Source organism: Ipomoea triloba, chromosome 9, assembly GCF_003576645.1.
Source record: "Ipomoea triloba cultivar NCNSP0323 chromosome 9, ASM357664v1".
Taxonomy (NCBI): domain Eukaryota; kingdom Viridiplantae; phylum Streptophyta; class Magnoliopsida; order Solanales; family Convolvulaceae; genus Ipomoea; species Ipomoea triloba.
In genome coordinates, this window is record NC_044924.1 from 6,655,251 (window position 1) to 6,671,224 (window position 15,974).

Genomic DNA, 15,974 nt, shown 5'->3' on the forward strand with positions numbered 1-15,974 from the left:
CCATGCACCATACGGATAGTCTTTCGGATCAACTTGAGAAGTACGGGCCTTGATGATGCTATTTATGAATTTTATTGTGCTTTGTTTATTTAGTATGAGTGAGTAGAATAGTTTATGGGTTGGATAGTGGTGATTATTGTGTTTGATGCTGATTTAATACCTATTTCATACAAGGGTTTGAAACTCAACCTAGGATTCATGTGTAGTGAGATGTTTTGTGTGTTAGTATTGTTGGGTTTCTGCACTATCTTGTCAATACTTGTCTAGTATGGAATTTTGACACCGAATAAGCAAGGAGTCCACGGGTTATCATACCTCTAAACTCGTCTCTCAACCGTCAATGTCCTTTATACAACATCTCACGACCTTCAAGTTCACTTACGAGAGTAGGGAACGTTGAAGGTCTAGACTACTTGTGTTTATTGAGGGGTATTGGTAGCGCGACGAGAGTGGGACAACCTCATATTTCAATTCGACCTAACATTGGATCACAAGAATGGCATGTTAGTATACCGAGTTGGTGATTTGTAGTCTTGAACCCGATAGTAAAGTTTATTAGCCCTCGATCCTTTGCTCTATGTCATCAGATCAATAAATACACATTATAATCCCTACATTTTTGTTTATTATTTTTATCTTGTTGTTTCCATTTCTATGTTCATCATGTTATCATCTTATTATATGCTGCTTAGCTTCCATAAAATATTTCATGCTTGTGCCTAGATCCTTCTTTGGCTAACCCAACCATCAATCCTTGAGGACGGTTAAAAAAAACAAATTTATTTTTGTTTATTTTGTAATCCGCTATACTGCATTCTTGATGAGGGATATGGCCATCAATGCCCAACTGGACCCGAACATACATGAAAGTCCTCTATGATCCCTCAAAGTTCCGCTTCTAATAAGAAATGCTCTCATGAAAGGTCCTATAGTCATAGTTGTTTTCTCAGTAAAGAAACTAACAATAATGATATGTGCTTGGACTCAAAACTCTATTGTGTTTAAAGACACCTCAAACGAGGAGATTTTGGGTGTAGTTTATGTAAAACCAGCAGGCTTTGGTCGAAAGACTAGGGTCCATCGCCCATAATCGTCTTGATGTCAACTTCATGGTAAAACTATAATAGGAATGTGTTAGACGCAATATCGTAAGCTTTCATGCCTTATTAGTTCTCCAAACAACAACGAGAGTGTCTTGCATGATATTGATCTTAAAGGGCTTCTCTGTTGCGAGCCTTCCCACAAGTGAATCTGTAGTTTTCACATGTCTCATCAACTATTAGACCCTTTTCCTCCCCTTTAGCTAAAGTGAGTTGAGCACAAGTTCTTTCAATAGAATGAGATGATGATGATGCCATATAGGGAGTACAAGAGAAAACAACACTACTCAAAATGTGCAAGGAAGTCATATATAAGAAACTTATCAAAGGGATAAGATGGAAACTTATCAAAGGGATAAGATGGAAAGCATGTCACAAAGGACGAGAGGAAAACTAACAACGTAACTTAACACTCCATATCATTTGTCATCACTAAAATGCACAATGAACCCTGATATCACTCCTATGGGGCATTTTAGTAATTAAAATTAAATTTTCAACATAATAACTATCTAACCACCTTCAAACGTCATCACTCCATTATTGTTATTAACTTCTACCACTTACTCAAATGATGTTGCTTATGCATGCAAGAGAATTCATTATATGTGGTACAACTAAGTAAGCTCAACGCAAAATAGACATAGAGCTTTGTCGGTAATATATCTCCCTTTAATATTGACAAAATATCATTATATTTGATACTTAATACACAAAAGTAAGCTCAACACAAAATATTAAATATCTATAGATCGAGTTTTCTCTACTCACCACACGCCATGCGTCGTGTGAGATAAGCTCTGGATTCTTCCCCCTCCCCCCAATCAAGTCTCTCCCTGTTTTCCCCTTCTTTTTCTTTCCATTCGAGGTGCCTTAATAGACAAAAGTGTTATTTTCCTAACTCAACACAAAATATTAAATATCTATAGATCGAGTTTTCTCTGCTCACCACCCATGCGTCCGTGTGAGATAATCAAGTCTCTCCCTGTTTTCTTTCCATTGGAGGTGCCCTAATAGACAAAAGTGTTATTTTCCTAATGAAGCACAAAGAGTCAACATTTGACTCCACTAAGGCTCGAACCCACTCCCATCATCCATGTGGGAGTGTTAACCGGGACACCGAATGCCACTAGACCACATGGTCTTTGGCACATGTTGGTTTCTCTTCGATCTTATAGTTGAAACACAATCCATAATCCAAGAATAAATATATTAATCCATAAATCCGCATAAGCATCTCAACTGGGCACATGGGTGAAGTTTATGAGAAGAGACCAGAGATTGAGCGGCAGTGTGGGAACTCCTAAAACTACCAAACATTCTTGGAAAGTGGGAGTACTTAAATGCGAGAATGAGACATATTTATAGGTAGACAAAAAAGGGCAAAAATGACACTTTTACGCAATTAAAAAGTGTAGATCTAGAGAATATCGTCATGTCGAAGCATTGTCTCGTCACGTTGAACTGTTACAAAAGAATATCTCAACCATTAATTATACACATTCTTGTCACGTAACTTCAACTTCCAAGCTAATTTTGACCCGTTTAACTTCAAAACTAGACTTTATGATCTTCATAATAATTGTAGCACTTTCAACTGGATTTTCAATGTCATCAAAATCATCATAATTGAACTTTTATCCATCAAGTTATGATCAAAATACCAAGCAGATGTCATTTTGGAAGAGAAATATACACATTTTGTTTTATTTTTTGCATTGATTTGCCTATATAATCAAGACCACCGAAACACATCAAAACCATTCAAATCATATATAAGGTTGCATTTCAATTAAAATATGCAGACAGATTTTGATCATTGAATATTTAATTAAAAAAATATTAAGACAAGCCAAAAAGTAATCAATAATCAATAGCAAACATAAGTTCATTTTGTACCTTATGAGTACCCCTTTATCTCATTTTACTTGTAATATTTATTATTTATTAGTCAAACCAACTATTTCTTATTTACTTGTTTTTCTTTACAATTTTAATTATTTTAAAATTTATTTGTTTGCGTGTTTAATATTACTTAGAACTAATAACAATATTTAAATTATTTATACATGATAAAATAATAAAATTCACTAGTTATACTAAAATATAAAATATTCAAATATAATAACTAAATTGTTATTTTTTTTCAAATAAAGTTATTAATTAGACCTAAAAAAATGAACATATTATTTAAAAGTTACTACGAGGGTACATTTTTTTATTAATTGGTTGATAGTTTAAAATTTACCTTTTTTTATTTGATTCATTCTCCTAAAAAATGAACATATTATTTGTTATAGGGATAAGGGTCAAATAGACCCTCAAACTATACTCCATTTACAATTATGCCCTTCAACTTAAAAAAGCTTCAATTAGGCCCTCAAACTTGTAATTTTAATTTGGAACAAATAAACCCTCTAACTTATTTGTGACTTGTGATTACAAGTCAATTAAAATTTCAGCCATCCGACGAACCTCCGACGAGTATCAGACCAAATTCTAACGACCAATTAAGTCAAAACAGGGTCGGTCGTGTCCGGCCGGAGAATGGCAACCAATGGTTGCCATCTCCAGTACTAGTCGCCTTCTCTATTCGGAGATGGCGACCACTAGTCACCTTTTCTAAACTAGAGAAGGCGACCACTAGTCGCCATCTCCGTGGCCTTCTTCGAACTGGAGATGTCGACCAAGTTGGTCGCCATTCTCCTGCTGGACGCAACCGACCCTATTTTGACTTAATTGGTCGTCAGAATTTGAACTGATGCTCGCCGGATGTTCGTCGGAGTTGGTCGGAATTTTAATTGACCTGCAATCACATGTCACAAATAAGTTAGAGGGTTTATTTGTTCCAAAATAACAAGTTTGAAGGCCTAATCGAAGCTTTTTGAAGTTGAAGAGCCTAATTGCACAATGAAGTATAGTTTGAGGGTCTATTTGACCCTTATTCCCTTTGTTATATAACAACAACAACAACAACAACAACAATAATAATAACAACAACAACAATGGAAAAGGGTCAAATATACACATAAACTTTTGAGCTAGGATTCATATTGTACTCTGAACCTTGATACAAAAATTATGTACTTTCAATTATCACATTTTGTACCTACAATTAACCATTCATTTACATGCAAACAAATAACTTAATAATTGCTGCCATATAATATAATAGGTACATGTGCAACTGCAGGTACAAAATGTGTCAACTATAAATAGATAATTTGCAGGTTATTTTTGGACCAGGGTCTACAATGTAAGGTAGACCCTAGTCTATGGTATAATTTACCTGGTTATTAGGCCCGAGTCCTCTTACAAGGTAGGTCTGAGTCCAAAATACGTAATTTACGTAATGAATGATCATAATTAATGTTTTGAATTTACATACTGAATGTTCACAGTTTGAATTATGAATATTCAATATGTATATTTAGGTCCACCGTGTATGATCAACTCGGGTCCATGGTATAACTGAGTTGACTCGTTTTACAATTTGCTCAATTGGTTCAGGTCCAAACCCGGCCGAGATAAAACAAGGGAAAAAGGGGAAAAAATAAATAAAAGAAGTAAAAAACGAAAAAAGAAGAACGTTTCTCTGAAAAGAATTCGTCGATCGGCTACGATTAAAATCCAACATTGGCAGTTGGAATTCGACGAGTTGATTCGGGCGTAGGGGAATATGGGGAGAAATTGCAGGATTGTTTCTGTGATTCTCTCACTTGTGCTACTTTCAATGGCTCCGGAATCTCTCGCTTACAGACCCGGCGACATCGTACCCATGAGCAAAATGGGTCAATACCATTCTGTTCGTACACTCCTCTGTACATACATCTCTTCATCTATGCCCATAATTTAACAGATTTATCAGCTAAATGCGTTATTTTGTTTGTTTATTCATAATCTGTTTATTTCTATCTTCTGATTAATTGCAGTCCAGGACTGTTTGGCACGATATGATAGGAAAGCACTGTCCAATGTTTGCCGTTAATCGCGAGGTAAGTCCTCGACGGCGCATACTCAGAGAAAAGCCTTTAATTTTTTGTTTATTTCTCTAATTTCTGTGCTTGTTTTAGCTATATTACTTGTATCTTGGTATTCGATTTTATTTATAATTGTGTATTTTTTTGGCTTGAGTGGTAAATTTACTAGGAAATTTCTTACTGTAGGCCTTGATTCCAATCCCGAAACCGACTGGTTACACTGGAGCTGATCCTTATAAATTGTGAGTGTTAGTGAAACATTCTTACTGTAATAAAGTTACTTTCTTTTATTTTCATTGAATTTAGTGCGATATATTCTGTTGCTTGGGTGCTGACTGTGATGTTGGAAATCAAGTTAACTTTGTAGTTTTTTTTTTTTTTTGGAGAAGTTAACTTTGTAGTTATGCCTAGTTATTTGTAAAATCTTAAATTAAGTTCAAGCTATTAAAAGAACAAAAAACAAAAGTGCAAATTTTCACCAAGCAGTTTTACTAGAACACAAACTTTAGATGTGTGACTTTTTTTGGATTCTCGATTGTGCTTGAATTTTTGTCTGAAATAGATGTATCTGTCAGTCAGTCGTTCACAATTTTTGCTAGTGCATCTGGTCCTCCCACTACTAGACAGCGATAATGAGTGATTTACATAGTGGAATCAGGTATATGAATTTGGATTTTTCTCTGGATGAAAATTTGAAGGAATATTAATTTGGAGGTGGACTCTCTATGGAGCATCCAAGGGATTCCATAACATCATATTGTGTCATTTACAGTTTGAAGCTAAGATGAGCTAAGATGCTTTGTTTTGTTTGTTCCTTAATGAATGGCACACACCCTACCACCATTTTATCTTAATCACTATTCATTATTAATTGAGATCATGACTTTTGTTTTCTCAGAATGTAGTGATATACTGTTTATTTTCCATAAAAATAACAATGCTATGATAGCTACTCACCTTACTATGCATGAGTTTCTAGGTTTTTATTCTTTTAAAGTTGTGAATCATTTGCATGCAGTTCTTTCCAAGTTGGAAGAGAGAAATTTTTTGTTCCATGGTTACTCGTGGTTAACCGAAAGAGTACTGAAGTCCCAATGATTGATATGCATTTGGTAAGGATTTTCTCCTACTGAAAAGTTTGTCTCATGATAAGTATCTTTGTTTGTTTACCTATATATTTATATACATATTTCTTGATTTTCTTCACTTTCCTCTAATCAGAACTATGTAGGGTTCCCTTAGTGAAAATTTGAAATTCATTGCTTTAAATTCATGGTCATAATAAATTATTTCTATGTCCTGCACAGAGATACTCAGGGGGTGATTTTCTTGGTGTCACTGCTAAAGTAATTGATATGCCTCACAGCTGTAAGTCAATCTTTTTCTTGTGTATGTCTTTATCTTTTGTAGTCAGCAGGCTAAATCTTGAAGGCAATATAAGAAATCTACATCAACATTTCTCCCCCTGCCCAGCCATGCATCCCTTCCAGGGGGGGAATATAAAGGGAGGAAGCTCTTTCCTTTTCTCATAATGGGATCTTTCTAAAAAATGTTGTAACTGCATACCTTCAGATTTGTGATCTTCTTACATGTTGTGTAGCTTTGTCAAGGAGATGCATATGATGATGTTGCTTTGCTAAACATCATGAGATTATTTAGAAGAACAATGACTTTTCCTCACTATTTATTCCTGCATAAAACATCACTAATTAATTGACTTCCTAGTTGTAGCCTTTTAGGGGCTAATTATTCTTATCTTACTGTCTGGACAGATGTTGAATTTCATCCTGACATCCGTAAACAATTTTGGGATCCACAACATTGGCCAAAACATGTGCTTGTCAGATATACATGGTATGGATTTTGTTTCACCTACAGTACTATCCTTGAATTTGTTTGTTGGTACAACTTGGTACTCTGTAAACTGTTGAAATTGAGGGATTGAAAGACCTGGCGGGTGGAGAATAACAACCACCCGCCAGTTAGGCGGAAGCAAAGTATTAGAGAAACCAGAGAATAATAGAATGTATGAGTATATTAGAATGAAAGAGTACAATGGGGTTCTTCTCTATGCCTCTATATATACTAAACTACCTACCAAATCTACCATAATAGGAATAGGAAACCCTAATAGGAATAGAAAACTAAGTCCAGTCCACTAGGAGTTTCCTAATATTGAATAATAGTTTCCTAATATTCAACACTCCCCCTCAAGCTGGAACATTTGAAAGTTCCAAGCTTGAATCAAAACAAACACTCTACCTCACTCAAAATTACAAATGAAAATTAAAAGCTAACTAGAGGATAACAGTGCTGGATGGCTTCAGAGGGACAATGCTATACACAACCCTTGGAAATGCATCAAGGGCGAAGCTTGTCACGAACATCCTTTGGAATAATGGCTCCAAGGGTAAACACGAACACCACCACAACAACATAAGCACTCTAGGATTGATGGCTTCAAAAGAGATTGCGCTATGCCTGACCCTTCCTTGGGAATGAAGACGAATGCACCAAGAATGGAGCTGAACACAATCCTTGGGAATAAAGGTGAACACACCAAGGACGGAGCTGAGCATGATCTTGGGAATGAACACACCGAGGATGGAGTTGAACACGAACCTCGGGAATGGAGATGAACACACCAAGGATAGATTAGGACATGTTAACAAAGCCTTCATTGAACTTCATTGAGAGCGGTAGAGGCGAAAAAGGGAGCAAAGAATAGCAAAGGAGTTTACTGTGAACTGCTTAACAAAAAAACAAAACTCCAAACACACTGCTGCTGAACCAAACACTTTAAACCAAACTCCAAACACACTGGAAGCAACTGTGAACCCAAAACCTTATGAACCAAAATCCAAATACACTCCAAACAGACTCCAATCACACTGGAATGAACAGGCGACGGCGGCGGTGACCGGCGGCCGGTGGCGGCGACGGGGAATTCCGACAACACGGGCAGGTGCGTCTCCTCGAGACGATTCCAGTAGTGGTCGCAGCGTCCTGATCGGAGACCGGGTGACGGAGATATGGCCGGAAAACTCTCGAACTTCCCAACAGCGGCGGCGGCGCGTGAGGCGGCGGACGGCGACCGGGTTTGCGGCGGAAGACTCGCAACGATGTTCCCGAGGGCTCTGTGGTGTTAGATCGGAGGAAGAACCACGAGATCGACGGTGAACGTGAAACAGCCGCGCCACCGGCGCGGCGATAATTCCCGGCGAGGTGCGGCTGCTACGGCAATGGGGATTGGGTCCTAGGGTTTAGGCTCTGATACCATGTTGAAATTGAGGGATTGAAAGACCTGGCGGGTGGAGAATAACAACCACCCGCCAGTTAGGCGGAAGCAAAGTATTAGAGAAACCAGAGAATAATAGAATGTATGAGTATATTAGAATGAAAGAGTACAATGGGGTTCTTCTCTATGCCTCTATATATACTAAACTACCTACCAAATCTACCATAATAGGAATAGGAAACCCTAATAGGAATAGAAAACTAAGTCCAGTCCACTAGGAGTTTCCTAATATTGAATAATAGTTTCCTAATATTCAACATAAACAATTTCAGTGACATTCTCTGGTTTTTTAGTAAAATGATAATGAATGATCAGTAAGATGAAAAGTTTGTTTCATTTAGCAACTAACTTTTCCTCTAAAAATTACCTCATAATGATTAGGAATCCACCATCTAGATGTTTGGTGAGTTCTCATCATTTGTTGTTTGGCCTCTGATTTAGATTTGCTACATTCTTCACATGGTCATATTTTATAATCCATATATGTTTTTCTTCACCATGGATGTGATATACTGCACTTGTTTTATGGGAGGCTTTTGTGTATGGATTTAAAAGCGATTCTTCAAATCCATTGAATCCTTTCCTGTTAAGAGATTCTCTTGGCTCCAGCATGGCTGCAGTGCTGCACTACTACCCAAAAAGAACCACATCCAGTTTTCTCAAATTTTCAAATTCCAATTGGATACTGCCTGTTTTTATTTGCAAAGAAAGAATTTGTTCTCCTGTTAGGATTTGCATGAAGCACATAACCATATTTTAAAAATTGAAAAGATCTCTCTTGATTAATACCTTTGGCTCTTATTCCTAAAGATTTGGATAAATCCTTACTAATAGTGAGCTTGGAAGCAAGGTGTACTAGTTGCACAGGAGTGGCAAGTGTAATTGTTATGTAAAGGTGGGGGATTATGTGGCATTAGAAGGGGAGATTGTAGAGAATGTTGGAAGCTGGAAAGGAGGATGAAGTATGATAAACAGTAGGCAGGGTGCCAATAGTCATGGGTTTGTTACTGGAGAGCTGTCATCCACTAATTTTTTTGCCTTTTTCTTCAAATCTGCACAAGGAAATTTTCACCACTACTGTAAACTGTTTGGGATTTGACTCTGTTCCTTCTCCTTATATGATTATTGATCTATGTTATGATGAGAGGCTAGATTATACTAATATTTAATTTAATTCGTTAATTTTCAGCCGTATAAGTTGCTTTATTACTATTTTTGGATGTATAATAGGGAAGAGCAGTCGGAGATAGATGTTGCTTCTGGATTTTATGTTCTTTTTGGATCAGGTACTGTTTTATTGTTTCCTGACCTGCAGATTTGACAATTCATCAAAGAACAAGTGTGACCAAATTTGAACCCGCTGTGGACTCTTTGGAATAGTGTAAATGTTTTTTGGTGTCATTAAAATATCTAACCTGAACAAATATATTTCGGTTTTGCTTATAATCAGGGTTGATGCTGACATTTATTCTCTCAATCTACGTTTTGCAATCTTCTCGGGATAAATTAGCAAGGTATTCTGCTTTCCCCTTCCTCCTCGAACCCTGCTAGTAGTCATCTATTACAGAGTAGTGTATCTCCTTTGAACCATGAATCGTGTAAAACGTTCTGCTTCTGTAACTTTCTTGTTTTGTTGTCGAGTCCTCGCTTCAATTCTATTCGTTTTGCAGATTTGTGAAAGAGACCGTTGTTGAAAGCAGCGTGCCTGGCGGAGGAATGGCAAAAGTTGAGTGATGGAATTTTCAAAGTTCTCAACTCACATTTTCACCAACATATATTCGGGAGAGGTTGCACTCACAAACTTGTACCTTTAGAATTTTCTTCAGCTTGGATTGCCATTTTAAAGTTTAAACTGTGTTGTAGGGTTTTCGGAACAGGAACAGGGAAAGAATTTTAGAAAAAAAACTTACTTCACATAGATTTAAAAAAATTAGGGAAAACTTGTAGTCTTATCAATACTCTCTTGATTAAGTTCATTGCACATCACATTATAGTAGTTTACATATTGCACATGTTCAGGTAATTGTTGCATGTTTTCTCATCACACCTAAAAAAAATATATATATAGAAAATTTATATTATCTTCCAAAATTACTTTTACATAGTTGAGCTAGTAGCGATGTTTCAAGATTATATTCCTATGATTAAGCAAATACAACGTACTATTTAATACAATTGTAAATACTTTAAAATAGAGTCGGTAAGTTTACAAGTACTCCATATAAATTTAGTCAAATCAAATAAAATAATTTTTCTTGAGTACATAAAATAATTTTTAAATTATGCAATATTTGGTTTAAAAAGCAATTAATAAAAAAAAATAAAAAATAAAATAAAAAGAAGTAAACGATTGCTACTTGCCTACTTCTACTTACAATAATTTGTTATAGTAAGTAAAATCTATAAATACCCAACACTATTTCCATTGAGCCCAATGCTATTTCCATTGAGCCCAATGATGACAATAGTTATAGTGTATGCTTAACGTAGAGATTCTGTTGTGAATAGGGACAATATGGCGGATGGTCCACAACTCCATTAGAGGTTTTTTCTCTAATTTTTGTAGGAAAAGAACTAATGAAGATGATTTTGAACAAAAGTAAAGAAATTTTTTTTTTTTTTTTTAGTAAAGGTCTGCCACTCATGAACCGTCACATGGGGGCGATTTAGAGTGGCCGCCAGCTAGCGGCTACTCTGAATCTTTGTTTGTTTGTTTGTTTTTTTTTTCGTTTTTTTTTCTTTTTAAATTATTTGTTTGTTTTTATTGTTTTATTATTTTTGAATGATTTAATTACACGTAAAATTTAAAATGAATAAAATAAATAGAGCAACAACGGAAATTAATTTAAATGTTTGTACTTATCATTTTAATTAAATGTAGGTATGTTTATTTTAATTAATTAATTTTCATTATAATTATATCAGTGGTCCTTTTTGTTAATGTACTAGGCGAAAAATTCCAGCAACGACAGAGGTCCTCGTCGGAAAATGCTACCGGTAGGTCATTATCGGTCGCCAGAATTTTTCGCCGGTCACCGGAAAAGTCGTTGTCGATAGCCGGAATAGGCAAATGACATGTTAAAAATGTTAATTGTTATTTTTTTTTCCGGTTTAATGGCTTAATTGCTTTGTTTTCCCGAGTTTAATGACTTATTTGGAGCTTATTTGAGTTTGATGGCTTAATTGTAAATTTCCAAATAATTCGATGATTTATTTGTACATTTTCCCTAATAATAATAATAATTTTCAGAACTAAATTTAAAAAAAGAAAAAAAGAAAAAAAAGGGCAGCAATAAAAGCAGGATGAATTTGAAGACCTGAATTGATGCATAACCATACACCTCCAGAAAGTTCAACGGATGGACCCGACGGGTATTTAATGAGATCAAGCTCCGTCACCGCATAATGACATTTATATTAATCAAGTAAGTACTGTGAATCTTCAAATTAATGTTGTCACCAACATCTGCATGTGTTCAAATATTATTAGCCATGTATCATCTGTCACATCTATGAAAAAATTAATTTTCACACAACAACCCATCGTAATTATATTTTATCAAGCTAAGTTTATATATAGGTTATGAAGAGTCACCAAATGTTTTATTGATTTTACAACTAAGGTAGTTAATGGGTGCGGTCGATCAATATTAGCGTTCGAAACAAATATGAATCACCACATCAACAATAACCAGGAAAAACATGTCCATTTTAATTTAATTGCGTGATGTTGGACTATTCGGGAACGAAATTGAATTTTTTTTTGGAGAGTTGGATGGTCTAATTGTAGATTCGCATGTAGTTTGATGCCTATTCCTCTTTAAAAAAAAAAAGGGGTATAAATATTAATTATCTAGTATTAGTTTCATGAAAAAAGTATAGCACTAATAAATAAACCTTAAAAAGTAATGCACCATATTAGTAAATATTAGTTAAACATCACAATGTGTAACAGAATATCCAAAATCTAAAGTACTTTTAAACATCAACAATACATGTTCCAATTTAGGTTTAAGATAGGTTGGCAAAAACATCTTTCATGCTCAAAAGTTTGTCTACTCCAACATCCCACACCTTTTATTTGTTATCACAATATTTTTTTATATTCCTTGATAGAAGTGTTGGGGAATCTAGTATGTAGTTGCATTATGTCTATCGTAAATTAAGGTTTAAAGAAATTTTTAATATTTTAAAATTTGGTCCAATTCTCTTTAAATGGTTTGGAAATGAGTTTCCAAACCCGAAAATGCATTTCAAAACTTTTTGTTCATTAAGAAACGTCCCAAAATTTTCTAGAAATTTTTAGTTTATAAGGAAATATCTTGAAAATACTTTCAAATGAGTTTCTAAGACGTAACATTTTTAAAACAAAAAAAAAATACTATCTTTTTGTGCATCACAGTATGCCTTTTTTTTAATGTACTATGCCCAAATTTTTAAATTTTTAATATTTTTTACTTTTCTTTAATATATATATATATATATATATATATATAAGGCCAAGTTCCATTGTGACCAACATGCGGCCGCATCATTAGTTACGCAAAAAAGCATAAATAGTGTTCGAAAACACACAACAAAGAAATGCACAAATACACCACAAAACGCACCGCACACTAAAAATGCACCATACTTCACCACGCCTAATGGTACTTTTCTGAACACTGCGTGGTGCGTTTAAGCATATTGCATACCTTATGGTGCCTTTTGTGGTGATGCGTACCTAATAGTATTTTTTTTTTGGTATATCGGTGCATTTTTTTGTTGTGCAAAATTGATACTTTTTTGCATAAATAATGGTACAGTCGCACGTTAAGACATGACCGCATTTGAGGTGACATATCTGTATGAAGTAATGGTGATGTAGTTGGGGTAAATTAAATGAATTGTCAGTGTGACGGTTTCCCATCAGTCCCCAGGCCAACATCATGGAATTAAATGTAGCAAATGCTTTCATGCATCTTACTACGTACAAATAAAATTTGTTTAATCATAACGAGTGCATTAATGGAAAAATCTAATGGGTATGATAATTTGCGATGATGAACTAAAAATATATACCACAATTGACAGAAAACTAAACTAATTGTGACACGTCGTATACATACTATATAAGATGACGAATTGATTTTGTAGTGATGTGTTAGCTGCTGATCTGATGTTGATTTTAATGGGCTGTATTAAGCCTATCTATCTTAAATCCCATTAATTAAAGATCGAGTACGTGTTACCAACTTACCATTACAATCACTCTATACTAGAGTCTGCAGGTGACCAAACGTGTGGTGCAAAATCACTTTCTAGTTTTGAAAGGGTACGTGTTATAAGTTAGTTGAAAGTTTAATTCTTTGCTTGTTGATATATATAGAGATCAAGATGGGTTATACTTAGTTTGGTAATCACAAAGTTTCAAATTTGACTCTTCTAAAGTTGTCTATTACCCTTCTTGATTTGAGCTGCACTGGTCAGTGTTATAGATAACATAGGCTGATTTAGCTCTTTGTAGTTGTTTGCTGATTAGGGTCATACGGTGGACTTCACCAAGTATACACTTCATGTATAACGAATGTTCATTTTAAAATAATTTTTATGTACTTTTATTATACTAAAAGTATTTAACATTTATCAGTAATCAATCTTATAAGGTGGATCATGATCCATTGTATAATTTGGTGGTATGAGTGGGGTGTGTGAAAGTAAGGCAGTGGTTTTTGGATCCATGCAAGGACAGGAGAACGTGAAATCGCAATGGGCAGGTTTTGGCGCTTACTTGGGGCAATTATTATGGAAGTGCCAAGCCAGGCCAATATGAAAGCATGCATAAATGGGTGTGGCGTTGAAGTTGCATGACCATGGCCTAAACGTACGGTGCAGTGGACATATATAAAATTAATAAATCTGACACGTATTTACTTTGGTGCCGTCTAATTAAGAGATGGACCCCCTCAACAACTAACCATATATATATATAATTTCTTATTAATCATCTTTAATTTATTTGATTTGATGGAACTATGACTACTAGGGCTAGTTTATAAGGTACGTGGTAGCTAGGGTGCGTAGCCGGGAGTCCTATAACCTATATATGTTGAACCTAGCTCCGGTGTCTAGTCTCTAGCTAGAGTTAGGTCTGGGTCGACACCCATATGTCCTGTCACATTTATTTTTCACTATATAAGCTAATGTAGAGTACATATATGTGTCTCAACAAAAAGTTAATGTATAATGGGCAATGTCAACTTGCCATCTCTATCCACCCATCCAGAATGAAGCAGTGCATAGTAGATCTGATTCTTTGATTGGTCCAACTCTAACCCAGCCACCAACTTTTTTTTTTTTTTTAATAATTCAAATTTATTGACTCAGGTTATATCTTAGACTCATGTACTCGCTTTAGGCTCATTAGAAATAAATTGAGTCAATCTAGCTTAGACTATGACAAGGAGCCCAACGTAAACTCAAACTTTCAATATTATTTGATACTTGTTCTCCAAATATTAGCTATACAGATGGAGTGATTCTTCATATTGTCAACAAAACATTCCAAGTCAGTCAATTGAAAGAGTCGGTTGGACAAAAAAGACAACTGATGTTAGGTAATTAGTACTTAGTACGTAGTGTGTTTGAACCTTAGAATACTATTTTGTTATATAATATAATGTTTAGATTTTGGATTTGAACTATGTGAATATGTATTGTTTGGTAGTGTATGTGTTCAGAAAATAAAGAAATGTTGAAAATTGAGGTTCTTAAATCAAATCGAATACCAAACTGAACTAATTTCAAATCAAAATTGAACTTTTTTCAAATCGAACCGAACTAAAATATTAAACCGAAACGCCCACCGATAAATGTAATGGGCACCAACTAATTTGTCTAACCCAACCGCCAACTAAACTTTTTTTTCTTATAACTTAAATTTTTAGACTTCATCAAATTATATCATGGATTTGATCATTGAACTCACCTTAGGCCCATGAGAAAGTAAATTGATTCAATCTAACTTATGTAAGCACAAAAAATCCAGAGAAAATGTCAAATACACCCCTGAACTTTACTCAAAAGTGCAATTAGGCCTTCAAACTTTAAAAAGGTACAATTAAACACTTGAACTTGACATTTTGGGGGCATCTAAACCAAATAACCGGTTATTCACCTAGAATAATCGGTCATTTAAAATTCCAGCGAGAAATTTGTTTTGTTCCGGCGACGCTAAAAATTAAGAAAAAAAAAAAAAGGGCGTCGTCGGTGACCTTGGTTGCCATTGGAGAAGAGGACTTCTGGTCCTCTACGACTGGACTAGTCGTCTTCTCCATTGGAGAGGACGACCAGATCTGGTCGTCGTCTCCATTGGAGAAGACGAGTATTTCTGGTTTTTTTTTTTTTTTTTTTTTTGCGGCGGTCAAGTCAATAATTTACCGATAACCTGTTGCTTATCGGTAAATTGAATTTATTTGACTCATTTTGAGAAGTTCAAGTGTTTAATTGTACCTTTTTAAAGTTTGAGGGCCTAATTGTACTTTTAAATAAAGTTCAGGGATCTATTTGACTTTTTTTCTAAAAATCCAACCTAAACTCAAATTTTCAATCGTGACA

General features: G+C 35.0%; 1 protein-coding gene across 1 annotated transcript; it reads left to right on the forward strand.

Moving 5' to 3' along the window:
* The first annotated feature begins 4,646 nt into the window (after window positions 1-4,646).
* Window positions 4,647-10,398, forward strand: LOC116030489. Its single transcript, XM_031272746.1, has 9 exons — window positions 4,647-4,905; window positions 5,033-5,095; window positions 5,267-5,322; window positions 6,099-6,192; window positions 6,388-6,448; window positions 6,853-6,934; window positions 9,609-9,664; window positions 9,829-9,892; window positions 10,049-10,398. The coding sequence occupies exons 1-9, from the start codon at window positions 4,780-4,782 to the stop codon at window positions 10,110-10,112; spliced, it is 666 nt and encodes a 221-aa protein (XP_031128606.1). The 5' UTR covers window positions 4,647-4,779; the 3' UTR covers window positions 10,113-10,398.
* The last annotated feature ends 5,576 nt before the right edge of the window (window positions 10,399-15,974 follow it).